This window comes from Pseudomyrmex gracilis, unplaced genomic scaffold, assembly GCF_002006095.1.
Source record: "Pseudomyrmex gracilis isolate BER0280 unplaced genomic scaffold, ASM200609v1 scaffold_12, whole genome shotgun sequence".
Classification (NCBI taxonomy): domain Eukaryota; kingdom Metazoa; phylum Arthropoda; class Insecta; order Hymenoptera; family Formicidae; genus Pseudomyrmex; species Pseudomyrmex gracilis.
The window spans coordinates 63582-80363 of record NW_018020596.1 but is presented as its reverse complement, the minus strand read 5'-3'; the positions used below and the strand labels follow the sequence as shown (position 1 = coordinate 80363).

Here is a 16782-nt window from a genome sequence, read left to right as displayed (position 1 = left end):
AAATTAGAAACTACAGAAATCTTCGCGGTCGACGAATTTAACGCTCCAGTAATAATCAACGATTTATTATTCAGTAATGTTTGCATTATTCAACTTACGTTTATTTATCGTTTTCTAACAAGCGCGACACACAATGTTGTACATTATTGGCGTATTGATCCGTGAACTAAATATCGGCAATAAAATGATTTTAGTCACTGTGCCGCGCGCCGTAACTAATACGACTGGACAATGCGCATTTAAATAGCATGAGAACAATTCTCGCGTTTAATCTCGTCGACCCGCAAAGAGAGCTTTACATGCGCGTCAAACGTCGAGAGGGGAGCGCGACAACGCGGTTTAAATAAAAGTCCATTCGACATGTCGAAAGGCGCAACTAATTTGTTTTATTACGCGCCTTACGCGGATATCAGTTACATGGAAGACAGTTTAATGAAAACGATACAAAAGAAGAAAAATAAATTAATTAATTAAAAAAATAAAAAAAAAAAACAAAAAATGAAACGAAGAAACCGATAGCTTAGTCGCGCGTCTGTCAGGCTCCTCTCGTCTTTTTGTCTTTCTCTCTCTCTCTCTCTCTCTTTCTTTTCTTCTTCTTCTCCATGACTGAGAAAACAATGGCAAGTCTTCCCGTCGGTTTCCGATTATTTCAATTTCGCTCAAGTACCTTCGCGTCTGGCAAAAAGAGACGAGTTTTCCGGGTGGATCGCGACTTGTTTCGTTCTTGATCGAACGCTTCGCTTACCATGGGCTCTTCTTTTTTTCTTTGCTTTTTTTTCGCTCCACCCACCTACCTTATCTGCACCCGCCTTCTCGTTTTCCTGCCCCACTTTGCGTCCACTTCTCAGCAAGGATAGAAGATTCCATTGAGACACAAAAGGTTTGAGATATCGCATACTGTACACCGCGCACCGCGTCGTTTCCGCGAGCTTTTGAAACGGCGCAACTGCGGCACGAAAATCCATGCCGACTCAGCTCAAACGTTTTCCGACAATCGAGATTCGTTAATGTCAAATCTTTTTTTTTGTATAATTTCGCAATATTCACTTTTTATTCTAAACGATTTTCTACTAGACAAAGAATTGCAATAAAAATGTTGACACAAATTAATATATAATTGGAAACATATAAAAAACATAATAAATCACTTTTCACTCTCTTTCACACACTCTCTTTTTCTCGATCGCAACCAACTTTCATACATATTTTCTCATATTGTATCTCTATTTGAATTCTCTAAATAACTCAGTTTAAATCAGCGCAAAGGAATTTTCCAAACGTCGAGGAAATGCGATATTCCCGTAGTCGTAATCGGGGCAGCGGTAAATCAAAAATTGATGTTCTGCTCTCAAATTCACGGCAACTAAAGCGGATCTTGAGCAGTGTATCGACTCTCACGAGGATTGTGAATTACGGGGGCTTACCTAGGACCAATCACGTTCCGGCCGACGCGGCGCATCGCCGAGCAATTTGCATTTTACGATCTTGTTTCCAGCAGCGGCAGAGTTTGTCGCTGACCGCCGTACACATACATATCTCGTATCACAGAGAAAGGTAGATAAAAAGACAAAGAGAGATAAATATTGTTGAAAAATACGGACCGATAATAAAAGATGGATGTTTTCCTGCTGATTATCATGACAAAAATATCGCTCGTGAAAATAGATGCAAAAAAAATACTAAATGTATTTTTCTCTCTCGCGCGTGAACTTTTTTTTTTCAAAACTTTTATATCCGCCGTATCCTCGTACGTATACCGCGCTGCTGCGAGAGAGACAATGTTGCAAAAAACCACGAACAGCTATACTTTAACAGAGACAAACAAACGAGCGATGCGCGAACCGACGGATATGTTCAAAACGCGCGCGAATCGATTCCCCCGCCCCGATAATAAACAAGCGATCCAACCTTGTTCTAACAAACAATTGCAATACACGCTGGCAAATTTTTGTTTGCTGTGCCGCACATCCGACAATCAGTGTATTGCATTCAGCATCGATGGAAAGCATCGCGAGTGATTGTTTTCCAAATTATATCCACGAATATATTAATGACGCCAAGTCAATGCCGACAAGCGATATCAATTTCGATCGTGTGTTGTATAAATTGAGGGAAGCGCATTTTGATAAAACGTATTGCATTTTCAATATGAAATTACATGATCCGCAAATGTGAAGTAAATAAAAAATATAGATTATCTTCACATTCCAAAGATAAGTAGAGAGTTGCAAAACAATGTATCGATATATTTTCATTAAACTCTCAGATATTTGATTTGTCAATTAGAACTAAAATTGACAATTAGAAGATAAGAGAATGATCAATACCTCGAATTACATTGCATTCTCGTTTCTTGATACAAGATTTTAGATATGCAAAAAAAAAAACTCTAAAACAGACAGTCATGATTTCACGTGACAAATATTAATTCGTAAAGAAAAAAAAATTCAGGATGAAGGCCGCGCTGAATAATATGCAAACGTCCAACAACAGGGTTGGTGGATGAAAAAAAAATGTGCGACCTTGTTACGGAACTGTCTATATGACACGGGAGAAAAGTGTCATCTAAAATTATTCGCAAATCCTATACATTGCTTCTCTTCGAAATAATCTGTAAATAATATGATCAATACTTGTCGTATGATCAATACGAGTCGCGTCAGAATAATTCAATCCAGATGAAGAGAAAAAAACTTATTATTTTTCCATTAAAAGAGAGAATAATTTTAACATTTCATTAACGCGCGATATAGAAATACACGCAATAATACTTTTTCACTTTTCACGGGTTACCAAAAACAAAGGATCTCTTTAGCGTCTCAACTTTAATAAAATATCTGTCATTTATTTCTATCTTAGACGCGATATCGCCATTTCGGTGCGATAGCGATGCGATGCGGGTAGCGAACCTACGACGGAGGCAAAATGGCAGCATTAATCAAGATCCGGGGAATACGGATCGGTATTCGAAGGATCTAACAATCAACGTGATTCTCCCGAGCAACTGCAGAATCCACGTTTCTCGAGCACTTATCTCATTTCGAGGGTTCAGTTCCGCGAGGAGGGAGATTTGGCCAGACTTAGAGAAAGAGCTACCTTCGAGGGAGAACGATCGCCCGTTCGAATAAGCGAAATGGCACTTTGGAAATTTCGCGTAACCTCGCTCGCCTTCGACGAGCAAACATCTGCATAAATTTGACTTGCTAAGGCCGAAAACTCGACCACCGCCGGACGGCGGAGCTGACCGTCCACCCGCTCCGAAGGTGGCGCGGCGTGTCGTTAATACCGGAAGCAATGTACGTAACCTACGACCACTTGCTGTCGCTTCTACTAGATTGTGTTAGGATCGTGTGGCAAAATGTACGACGTAATCGAAGCCCCATCCTCCCCCACCCCTCTTATTGGTCATCTTGCTTGCTTACCTGATATCCGTTAGGTCACACGATAACCCTAATGGAGAAGGCTCCTTCTTCTTGTGCCATCTTCGTCGCGCTTGACCGTTCGCGATCAATTAGAAATCTTTTACCTCAACGCGACTTACCGCAACTTCGATTTCATTTTATTATTGCTCGACACGCGTCGCTTAAAACACGCGGCGTAATTTCCGCTAAAAATTCGGTTTCGGTTGAATTTCCAGTGAAATTTTTATACTCGCTCTCTTCTAATTCCGTTCGTTCGTGAAATTTTATATGAATTTTTCATGCGCGCGCGATTTCATCGGCGATTCGTCGATCCGTGTTACGTTTGCACGTTACCGCGAAAGCATCGCTCCGGCGATTCTGACCCAGAATGTCGACCGCCACTTCTTTGCATCTTCAGGAAGAGCTTTTTCCGACCTCCGCAAACCGGCCACAGTCGTTCCCGCCAAGGCCAAGCTCGTTAAGTCGCATTCATGTCGCAACAACTATTACTTCCGACCTCTCGCTTCGTTGACGTACACATAAGCTTCGAGAGAGCTTTTCGCCCGTTAAAAATCTTCATTTTGCCTTCGTGCATCGCTTATCGCGTCGACGTTTATAGCGCGTTTCTTGCGAATAGCATATAAAATATGTGCGTTCCGTAGCACATAAAAAAAAGTATATACTCTTCAGTAAAAAAAAATATATATTTACTCATATAAGCTGTGTCTTATGATAACGTCCTCTCGTTCTCTCATTATCTTCTGTCTATTTTAGATCGTCTTACGGCATTAGCATCGTCATTATCGTTTTCGTATCTTTGAGCGAAACGACCCGGAATGTCAGTACTTTGTGCCGAGGCTAAAGAGGCTTTTCTTTCGCCTTTTGTGGATTTCTTTTCTGACGCTTTTCTCAACGTAGTTCTTGTTCGTTAATCTACATTCTTCGCCTACCAATGGGGTCGACGTAATTTCAGGCTTCCGCAGTCTCCGTGTCATTTGTCATGGCGCGCAATGAATCGCGTTGGATTATGCATTCGGTAAGGTTGTTCCTTAGATCTTGGCCGGGGACTTGCCATAAGCACTTATCGGCCTCTCGATCGACTCGCTCAAACATTCTGTGTGTGGATTTTCCGCTGCACGCGACGCTCTTTTTTTTCGCGAACTATCGACGAATCTATTCCGCGGTTTTTTATTAGAGACAAATGTTTGGCGTGGACTACTAGGAAAAAGTGATATCTCGATAAATAGGAACACGACGTCAAAAAGGATCATCATTTTAATCACTCGTTATTCACGCGCGTGCGGACGAATTCGAAAAAAATCGGAGATAAAATACATCACGTAGATATTTGCCAATCGTGATAAAAAAAAAAAAGAAGATTGATAGAAACGGCGAAAATTTCATCACGTTTAAACGAGAAGAGAATTTCAGAATGTACGTGCTTGATTTTGCAAAACGCTTCAATATCGCGATTATGGAAGGTCGGAAATTAACACCGGCGCAATATCTTGAGGATCAAAGAAAGAGAAAAATTCAAATCGTAATTAAAAACGAGAGCGATCTTTCCAAATTATAATATTAATTATGTCTTTTTGCGTACTGAAGCGACGTAAACAAACACTGATCGATCTCGATACTTCCATCTGGAGATCCAATCTCCAAGGTCACTGAGTCGAATTAATGGTCAGAATTATTTAAAGTTTGAGGGAGAGATCTTGTGAACATTAAAAAGTCGGGAAACGGCAATTAAGAAGTCTCCCGAGAGAGAGAGATTAACTAATAAAATGCTTTCCTCCCTCGGGAGAACTTCGCCGAGAGATTCGCGACTGGGCGGCGCTTCGCCTGCACGATTTTTTTTTCTTTCCTCCTCCGTTCGCTACACCTTCCGCAATAAATACATCGGTATAGTTCGTAAAATTCTGCAAAATTTCTGCCGCACAGACGTCGCGCGCAAATTTTTTACTCCGCTTGTCCTTTGTAAAAATTCAACGCGGGGGAAATTTAACGCGAAAAGCCGAAAAAAGCGCGCAGTCTCTAATTTAAGACCCCACCCTAATCTCTTCCACAATTAAAGTGCTACGCCACGTTCGTGAGAAAATTACGCGTAAAAGAATTCTCGTTGGAGCTCTCGTTCTTTTTACCATTCTCCGCCATCTCGTTATTCCTGGCAGACGCGTTACATCGTCCACGCCTCTTCTTTTTTTTTTAACCTCTCGCTATATACGCGGCTCTTAGAAAATTCAACAAAGGATCTGGGGTGCTCAGTGCTCGGGTAAAACGGGTCAAACGTCGTCGCGCAAAAGTGATGACGTGGGCGATATAATCGTTTTAAAAGTACGTCTCACGTTTTAATTGGCGAATGTGTGTGAAGACCCCCTCCCTTCACACACGATTCTTCCCTCGTGAAAATACGCTCGCAAGAGACACACATAAAATGCAAATTGCTCGTGAAAGAAACGTCATTAACCTGTCGTTACCAACGTGTACTTAGAGCAGTGTCTTTCAAACTGTCTCGATTGCCATTTGCGAAAGTACTTGAGCTTTTACACGTTTTTTTTTCTTTACACTAAAGCTCATGCTATTATCATTTTAAAACGTATTATTACACCGGTTACATCGTGAACCTTTAGATACAACTTTTTATTCTATAGAAGAAAATAAGCGCTGTGCCGGTCGAAAAGGATGAAAAAGAAACGTAACTAAAAACGTATTATGTTACTGTAGAAAACAGAAATGTAAACAAAATGAAACAATTGAATAAAACTGATGTATGTGACTGTAATAAAAAATACATAAAAAACAAGCTGTTTAAATTTCACTCACTTACGCCAAGAATGCGAAATGAGGATGAAATCAAATGAGAATGTAATCGAAGAGAGAAAGAAAAAAGAAGAAATAAAACACAAGTATTCAGCAGTGAAAATCGACCATGGCACGGTTTTCGGTGTACCGCGTGAGAGAGCGGGCAGTGCGAGTTGTATTTCTCATGTATACACGTATGAACCCTGGTTCTTGTTCGCCGGTAAACGGATTCTCGCTGCAGTGATTTCCTTACCTTTTCGGACACTTTGCGAGGTTCTTTTTCAGTGGCCTCCTCAGTGTCCCACGATTCTCAGCGCTTGCCCGTTAATCGATCTTTCTCTCGATCGGTCGATTCAATCGGATCGACCATCTTTCTCTTTCTCACTCTCTCTCTCTCTCTTTCTCTCTCTCGCTCGCTCTCTCAGATTTTTCAATCGACTATTCAGCACAAGTCTTTTCGTTCGCTCGTTTCTACCTTTTTATTTGCTCTTTCTCTCGCACAGACGCTCTCTATGGAATAACAGGAGATCTGCGTGAGATACAACGTTTTTCGCGATTGTCTTTTAGTTTATTTTGCTGTTTTTTTTTTTTCGGTGAATTCTCTTTTTCTCATGGTGTAGCCGAATCCACCACAACGGCCGGATCTCGTCCAACTAGCGGATTTTCCGGCTGTTTTGTACGGTTCGTTTACTCGTCGTTCGACGACTTTTTTTTTTCGAGCGCGTCCACCCCTTCAACTTCGTTCACTTCGCATCCGAGGCGCATTGCCAGCGCAAATCTTTCTTTGTCTTGTTTAACAAACCTTATTTCACAAGGGACAACACTGATAATGCAAATTTGTTGCAAACAAGCGCTTAAAATTGCGAGTGACATTTCGCGGTGTGACATTTCAAATCCGCGTTGGCAAACACAACTCTGATGCGATTCTTTTTACTCGCTTTGGACATTACGGACAGATTCTCGAGGCAAAAAATAAACTAACTGGCAACGGTATTTCGTCGTGATTTCCGAAATCTGTGACCAAATCGTATATTTGAAATGAAAATTTGCAACATTTCTGTGATAGAGATTTTAAACGATAATTTGTTTATTTTACGGGAAGAAACTCTTGCAAAGATATGTTACATTCGCGCTCGACCCTCGGCAATACTTGCGCATCGTAGAATTTTATTAAATTGACGAGACGAGAAAAGGGACGAGCTTTCAAGCTTTAATTGAGCCATTAAAGTCGCAATAAGAAGGTTCGCCTCTGATCAAACGGTTGCCATTATCGAACCGGAAAAAATCCGAAGGAGAGTAATCACTGGCCGTGATTCAAGAATATAATCCTATTATGTCTCCGAAAAGCAGTATAATGACGAGAGAGAAATACGCTCTCTCTCTCTCTTTCTCTCTGTGTCTTCCCGGAAGCAATTTCTTTCGCATCATTCTTATAAGAATCTTTTCAAAAGGTAAAAAAATACGTCTATTTCATCTTCTCGCAAAGAAAATTTTGAAATATATTTCAACCGTTATATTTCAACTAAAACAAGTTTATTTGCAATATAATTCCCTAGGTATTTCTCTAAATTCGCACGCATGCGTACACGATATTGATCACTAAATTCCGTAGGCGTGATCACTAGTTAAACGAAGCGATGCTTTACGCGCACAAGATCGCAGTCTGGCGAGCTGCTCTAGCCATCACGAGAAGATAAACTAATCGAGTTGTTCAATTAGGTTAAACCGTTGTTGTTTGGTATCAGCATCGACGCAGCAGATGCTGCGGTCATTGCGCGACCGGCCGAGAGCTACAAAAGCTGTAGGCGTGTTGCCGCGCGATGATCAAAGCCAAGAGAGCCGGGAACTCTACGTTACACCAGAAAATTACTTGACGAAATTTCATTCACCGTGAAAACGAAATTATTTTACCTTTCGGAGACATTTTTTATCAAGTGATCGTGTACTAAATGTTAAAAATAAACAAAATTATTAGTCCACTACTTTATCGTTTAATTTTTATGTATCTCCAATTATCAAAAAATGTTGTTGAAATACTATCACTGTTATTTTTATTTTGATATGTGTGTCACATGTTAGAGAAATCTACCATGTCGACGTATAACCGTTGCCACATTTGATTGCCTCGTGTATCTCCTCCTCCACTGACTCGACGGAGCTTATGCACACAAGTATTGATGCCGAGATACCGTTATTATTTTCCAATGATAGCACAAAAATAATCTCCGAGCTCTCGAGATAAGATGATATCTTACTGGATTCGTTAGGATTCCTCGCATGAGCGCACAAGCACTCGACGGATGAATTAAAACTTTTTTACCGCGCGGAAGAAAAAAGAATCATCAAGAAAAACACGGAAAAAAAACGTATATGCACATACGAATATAAAATGACTCGATTAGATGGATCACATAACGAGGGGAACTTTCTCTCTCTCGCGCGCGCTGATTTTCACCGAACAAGTGGCCGGCCAATCGCGAAAGAGAATTTGTGGATCACTCGAGACCCTCGAGCGGAGATCGAGCCTCGCGAATCGGTGGCTCGCGCGCCACTCGTGGATCCATGAGTGGCCATCAGTCAGATTGATTCAGGCCACGAGAGAAATCTCTCTCGCTCGTCCCCGTCGTCCCCTTATCTTTACTCTAGAGCTCGCAAAATTACCTCGCGTTTCATTAATTATCGCGACACAATACCAGACCGGTCTCTTTTTCTCTCTCCCAACGAAACGCTCCGTCGAATCGTAATACGATGCGGACTGTCGACGTATCGAATCGTAGCGGTTTTGCGCACAACATTGTTATCGTCTACGCGCGCGCGCGCGATTCCAGTCGCCAGTTCTCGATCGATTCGCAATTAAATCTAAGTGTCTTATCGCTACTTTTCGCGTCACGCATGTCCATTTTCGAAATCTGTTGTATTTTCAAAACATATCAAATCATACAAAGTAGATACATTATATACAATAACATTTTATTTATTATTAGTTAATAACCCGTTAATTAAACTTGAAATGAAAGATGGACATACGAGAATCGAAGTGTTTGACTTAAAGCTATCGACCATTACAGCTCGATAAAAAAAAATGAAAATTTGAAATATCAAAGAGACAAACTACCATTTACACATATATCTATTATAATTTTGAAAAAAAATCGAGCTTCAAGTCATGGCCGTTGTTTTATGTATCGCAACGAGTGTGCACATTTTTGAGAAAAAAAAAAAAATGAGCCCACTCGCATTTCTTCTCCTGAAAAAGAATATATCTATTCACGTATTAATGGCGATGTATATATATATGTATGTATATATATATATATAAGTATAAGAAAGTTCATGCACACCTCAATCTTTCTTCCCTCAACCACGGTGCCGTGTAGTCTCTCACGTGCCCGGTCCGCGTCAGCACTATTTGCGAATGTTACAAAACCGAATCCCTGCATGCAAAGGACAGACAAAACAACATGCATTAAACTCAACTTACAGACTGCCAGCGCTCCGCAAAAAGCCGACTGGCTGGGCCGACATTTCGTCTTTGCGCGCGCGTTTAACATATAATATGCGCGCATTGTATGTATGTGTGTGTATGTGTATTGTGTATACATGTTAACGTATACATGTGTTATCATATAACGTACTCATTGCAAATGTAGAATGTAAACAAAGGATATTCCGAAGAGGAAAAGTCATCGAGGCGCGAGACGGGGGAAGTTCACGTGGAAAAAGCAGCTACCCCCTTTCGCGCTACGATTCGTTTATTTAACACAACAGAGCGCGCCCCTGTTAACTTTATATTTACGCGTGGTGCAAAATTATTAATTGTTATTTTTCGAAAACGATCTTTTGTTCACGAAAGGACGCGGATATTAACTCACGCGCAAGAAGACAATTATTTCTTTTTTAAAATTACACGACATTTTTTTCTTGAAACTTCGAGGCAAATATCGTCGTATAAATAGAAGTCGAACGGAGATCGATCCCGTTTCAAACGAGGACCTCCCCCAGCCAGACGGAAAATGGAGAGAACTCGACTCTTCCGCCTCGCCGCGGGCGATACTGGCCAGCTTCTTTGTGCTCCTCTCTCTATCGCTCTCTGAACCCTTCCATTACCCTGTGAGATCCCGTTTTATTCTCCGAGCAGGCTCTATTTATTTCTCTGACGCACAATAGCCGTGAAACTCTCTCTCGTGGATCGGTCGTTATGTATCGCGAGACACGCTAATTAATTCCTAAGGCTGTCTCAGAGACGCGACAGTTTCGCGACTTCTTTTTTTGCACCAAAATCTCTTTATTTTGCTATAATAGAAAGATCGATAACTGACTCGTATTGATACTACCTATATTGATATTAATTCGCAGACAGTTTTAACGAGAAACCGAAGGTGTTCACGATGTGATATTATAAATATTATACCGAGAAACTAAACAATCAAGTCGGCTATCTGCAATAAAACAACGTTAAGAAACTTCGGATTGGTTTCAAAAATATGATTGTTAACACCGAGAAGAAAGTAGTAAGTAATAAAAAATTTCATCAATAACATAAACAGTTTTCAAGAAAATTGTCGAAACATGATTAATTAATTCCGAGACATTTTACAGGCCAAAGGTTTGGAAGGGTCGGAGAGTCGTTTCTTAAAGTGTCGAGAGAATCGCGGCGACGTTTCAAGTTACTCGTTTCAAGTTTTCATCGCACGAGAGATATGGAGGACACTTTGTCGAAATGTCGACGACCAGGGGGTCTGCGAGCGCCTCATACTGCTTTACGGAGACGCACCAAACAACGTGCAACAAATAAGTAAATATAAAAATTATGGTAAGAAATCATGGTCATGATCACATTAATCATCTCATTATCATATCATATCATATCGTATCATGTCATATCACGGTCATCGTCATATCATTAAAAGACTCTTGCTTGTATCGAGAGGGGGAAGTGCGTGTACGAGAAAAGGAAAGTCAGAAAAAAAAAATTAATAAATAAACAAAATCGAAGTTGACTGGGAAAGGTCAGATACGTGAAGGAAATCTGTGGGAGATTTCGGAAGAGATGTACAGTGTGTATTGTGTATGTTGTGTGAATTTCCCTTCGTCGATATCGAGGAGCGATACAAAGACAACGGGAAATTGAGCGGAAGACGCTAAAAAAAAGATTAGAATCGAGAGTGTGTCGTCGAGATGGAGAGCAGCAAATTTCGATTCTCGAAATACATCGCGCGGCGATATCGCGTGACGTATGAATGGAGAATTTCCATGAGAAATCGATATTACGCGCTCACGCATCCACGACTGCACGCTATCTCATGTCGCAAGAGAGGAACACAGTTCCTGTGAAGGAAGAGCACGATCGATTGCGCTGCCACGGAGTGTGTCTGTTCAGGTAACAATCAAGTTTCCTCTTGGAATCTACGTACGTAGTCTATGTAGATATCGCCCTCTGATAACCCACCGTAGACTCTGGTGAACATTATCATAGCACAAGTTCTCTCTCTCTCTCTCTCTCTGTTTTCACATTCATGAAGTCGCTGATATCACCAAAGGCGTGACGCACACGTTGATTGTCACCATCTCTGTATTCGCTAGTAACGTTTTGCGATAACTCGGTTACTATATATAAATGTTTACACACGTTATTGTAAGTCTGAATAACTAGAAGTATCGATCGCAACCAACCAAATTTTCACGAGACAAAATTTAGTCGAAAAATTGCGATAAATAGATAATTTAGTTCCAATGATACGAAAAATGCTTCCAAACTTTATTCTTACAAAAGTTTTTCCAACATTTCTGACTACATAACAAACGTTAGTAAATATAAAAAGTACTGAGACTAAAAGAGCTTTTATCGTTAAAAGAATTAATTCAAATTTTAAACCAAATCAACGAAATTTTCATTAGCAAAAAAAAAAAAAAAACAGGCAGGAGTAATCAAGTTCCTTCGCTCGCCATCTATTTTGCCCTCTTCAACGTTACGCCAGAAGCGGTTACGAGGCCGCGGCTGTTGCCACGAGAAATCGCATTAAAGCCAAATCAAATACAGCTCCGCGCAGACGGGTCGGTCGACGGGGGAGGAAAGCACGAAGTTTCCTAATCAGTGACGAAACGAAAAGGGTACTGTTTGCTTCTCGGTATGTCGCGGAAAATGCGATTTATGGGTCGGACGTGTGTGAGAGAACTAGATCTACGCGCCCATCCGCAATATTTTTCGGTCGCGTCGGGTTTAATCCAACGTTTCTTCCAGTGTGTAACACACAGCTCGGCGCCACCAAAACGTTTTGTAACGGCGGAACAATTGTTTTAACCTACACCTGGCACTCGTTATTAAGTACTAATGATTAAACAATAGTGTTACCACAAAAGCGACGAAAAGATACGCAGTATCTTTCAGAGAACTTTTAGCAAAAAATGAAAAACCGATTTTCGTGAGAATTTTGACAATTTTGAGGTCACGTGAAGTACAGGTCAATAAACGCGCTCGTTAATATCTTGTTAACAAATTGTTAAACCGTAGTTCAACTGAATTACAGTTCAAGTCTTGTTACAGTTAACGCGGTTCGACATGTAACAATATTAATTATTGTCACTAAAAGGATATTGCGTTCACCGGCGCGCGTACGTACTCGGTGCAAAGAGAGAGTTAACTAGATACAAACAGACAAGATATACACTTGAGAGGAGTTTCCTTTGTTAACGGAAATGAAAGACAAGTACGCAGGACAACGGACCGAGACGCGAATAATTAACGACGCGACCCAAACCCTCTCCGCACGCGCGCGTAGGTTTTTTTTCTTGAAGTATTACCCCGCAACTTAGTGCGCCTAATGACTGCTCGCAATTACGTCACGTATCTGCGCTTCTATCGATATTATTAGTAAACACCGACGTAAACAAAAAAGAGAATTTAATTGATTCACACAAAGAGCGTAGAGTATATATATTTTGCCAGTATAGACTTCAGTTGTTACTTTTATTTAAAAAATGTCAGAACTCCTTCGAATTTAAAGCAATACATTAAAAACAAAAAAAAAAAAAAAAACATTCGCGATATGCAAAAATTTGCAGCTTTCATCATTCGCGCCGCGTTGTAACTCGTGTGAGCGCGCGATGACATGATTCGCTTGGGAAATTACCGTAATGTCAAATAATGACTCGTGCGCGCGCGCGCGCCGATATTTTCAAGACCGTGGAGCAAAAAACTTTGCTTCGATCTCCCCTCGTACCGCGTATATACCGGTGCAAAATTTATTTGCATATCCAATGCATACGCAACGACGTTTTCACCGAGCAACTCTGTGAATTTATTTTCGGAACGTTATAATAGTTTCCGAAGAAGAACGGAATATATATCGGCGATAATATTCGGCGTAATTTGAAGCGAGAGATATACAATGTGTAATATTCAAACCATCGTTATACGCGAATATCATTATCATGATATTCGTGATATTCACTTGATGCCAAAAAGATCCGTCGAAATTCGCAATCTGTGAGTTCGCGCACGAATATAATACCACCACACACGTTTTGTTTCGTGAACTCGACATTGTGGTATTTCACACGACGATGATCTCGCAATAAGACCGAGTCCAGATTTAAACCGCGAGAAAGTGATTAAGTTTGAGAGAAATATTTTATTCGACAAGCGGTTTCATTCGTGTTCGCGATATGTGCACCGGTAGATTGAGACCACGTTCTGAACTTACGTGTATTACGATTCATATAACGTATAATTCTGGTCTCTTTTCGAAAAGAGAACGGCGCGCACGAGTGTATCGTAAATGTGGATCTCTCGGCGAGGCTTTTTTTCACGGTAATTTCCACCGACGGGGTTGAAACCGCAGCCGCTCGTATTTCTTACGTCAAGCTCCGGGCGGGCGCGCGCGCTCTCGTGACGGAAGATCGCGATCCCGGGGCGAAAACTTCCTTAAGCTCTTATCGGGCTTCGGAAAATTGCAACTGGCGCGCCGCGCCAGGGTATTCGAAAGAGCAAGCGTCAGGAAATTAATCCTCCGCGAATTCTCTACAAGTCTTCCTTTACATAATATATTTGCGTCTTTAATAAAGTTGTTGTTATTATTATTATTATTATTACATAAGACAAAAACGATGCAAAACGTACGTACTTACGTTCTATTTCCGTCGTGTCGCGCGCTGACGTACGAAACGCGCCAGTTTCGCGAATGTGGGCGTTTAGAGAGAGATCGCGATTTCCGTGTCAGAGAGACGTTAACGACGTTAGTGACGATTAAGACTTCCGACAATTTCGACAAATGCGACGTGTTATATTACGCTACTCAATTTTCCGCGGTGAAAACAAAGAGAAAAAAAACTCGTAACGACAAAGAAATCTGGAAATAATCATTAATGCGCGACGATATCGTACGTTTCAGTTTCAAGACACCGCGATGCTGTCGTGTATGTACATGTATGCGCGGCAAATCTTGCGCAAATAGTTTCGAGTTTCAGCAAGCCATTTGTAGTCATTCGTTTGCAAGAGTGGCCTGCTTAGCGAAGCCGCACGGACGCTATTAATCAGAATCTCTATCAAGGAGTAGGCCACGACTTTCTTACGCGGCTGTTTATTAGAGCCGACGACGACTAAGCAACCACGTATACAACTTACCGCGGAAACGACCGATACGCCCGGTCATAATTATTATGCCTCTACAGATCGTCATCTCACACGCCACGCCGCGGGAGTACGATTTGAAATAATGTAGCCGCGAATTTTGCACGAGCTTTTATCTCGTCGCCGCAACTAGCGCAGATTTGCGTTTATTTTAAGGCTACATAGGATTTGCGCTGCCGTTCTTTATACTCGCTCTAGAAAATGCGAAACAGAAAGCGATATGCAATAATTTGATGAGACATCGTTACATTAGCTGCGTGTATAGATATATATAACGATCCGTTGAAAATTTACGTTCGAGAGCGAATGAATTCTCGCGATAAACAAATATACGGACGTCCGATATTGTTTTCAAAACACACGGGGAAAGCAAATTATGTTAATCAAGCGAGAGAGGAATCAAGCTCGAGAAAACGTTCATTAATCAACAATCGGCAAAGCGCACTAACGATGAAAGACACGCAATGCGATCGATAAATTATATGCGACAACAACATCGGCGTCGTTATTAAAACGCGAAGCGTATAAGAGAAACGTCGAAATTTCCCGAGGCGGAAAATGCTTGCGGAAGGCACCGGACGTTACGTTAAAAGACCACGTTCGGGTTTTGCGGTCACGCGTGTTTAACGACTTGTGTCGCGCGCACGGGAATACACATGCAAGTACGTTATGCAGTGCGTTAATGGGACGCCGGTGCACTCAGCATCCCACCCTCCAATATATCTCGCGGTCGCCGGCCGTCGCATTTAGTCTGCTTTTGACCTGTTAAACCTCTTACTTTCCATACGTTCACGTACATCTCGCCGCGCTTAGCGGTAGCAATATTGCTAGAAATTACGAAAATTTAGTTCGTTTTTGAAAATTAATCCTCTCTCAGTCTCTAAAATAAAACACACGATACTTTTTAAACACGTAAACAATCTCGTTGCTTTATTACGCGCAAATAAAGGAAGCAAACGCGGATGATCGAGCAGATATTCACTGTGTTTTTATGTTACGTGAGATTTATCGCAAATATATATCTCAGCATATGCAACGATACGAGTAATTAAAGAAATTAAATTTTCCGTGGAGCGCTATACGGCGCGTTTATACGAAGAGACTTGGAAATTACACAGCAGAACAAACACGACGATCGAGCAAATCGCGGACACGCGATACGATCTCCGTGTGGAGGAAGGAGCTTGATGAGTACGTATCTGCCGGCGTCATTAATACGGTCCATTGTACTGTCGATCGAGCGCGCGTATTTCCGGCTTAGCGCTTAGTCATGGACGAGCGAGTTTGTCAAAGAGCGAAGGACAAATGTCATTAATGGAAATCGGATGTCGCGCGGCTGGAAACGCGCTTGATTGAGAATGATTTTCCTCTTTTCGCGTCAAGACCATTGTCTCGCGCGCGCGCGCGAACACGTCGTCGTAAAAGGTTTCAGTGCCCGTAGTGCAAGCTACGTGCGCTCGTAGACGACGAGTAGTGCGAAGTGCTCGAGCGCAATTTGCACCCCTTTTGATTAAGAAACGTCCTCTTTCCTCTCGCGCCACCCGTTCTCACCGACGACGCGAAGATTCACTCGCGTAGAGAAAGGAACGCGCGTTTGCTTTTATCATCCACGAACCCTGCAACAATAAGACCGCTGCAAAGACGCTCTTATCCATTTTCAGACTAAGCGACGCGCGTTTACGCGCGAACGTGTATTTCAACACTTCGTGTTGCGAATAATCATATTTTCCATCTAAAATGTATCGACAGAGAACGCGCGAGAGAACGTCCGAGAGAAAATTTACACAAAGATTGTAATAGTCGTCGCGCGATTTGTGTTTAAAGAGCTAAGCAGCTTTCACTTTAAATAATCCTGTTCCTGAGCGGCGTGCTATTTCCGGCGCAAATCCAGAAGTACAAATAGTAGCGAGCTGAGAGTGCGTGTCGACTGTTTTGATATCGCGCCCGAGA

General features: G+C 41.6%; 1 protein-coding gene across 5 annotated transcripts in view; it reads right to left on the bottom strand.

The window, feature by feature from the left end:
* The window catches only part of LOC109863688 (RNA binding protein fox-1 homolog 2), a 120633-nt gene that overhangs the window by 43914 nt on the left and 59937 nt on the right, over positions 1-16782 (bottom strand). For all 5 annotated transcript variants that reach the window (XM_020444113.1, XM_020444112.1, XM_020444116.1 and 2 more), the window contains exon 5: positions 9545-9637. In XM_020444113.1, the coding sequence (XP_020299702.1) occupies positions 9545-9637 (93 nt within the window). The remainder of the gene's footprint in view (positions 1-9544; positions 9638-16782) is intronic.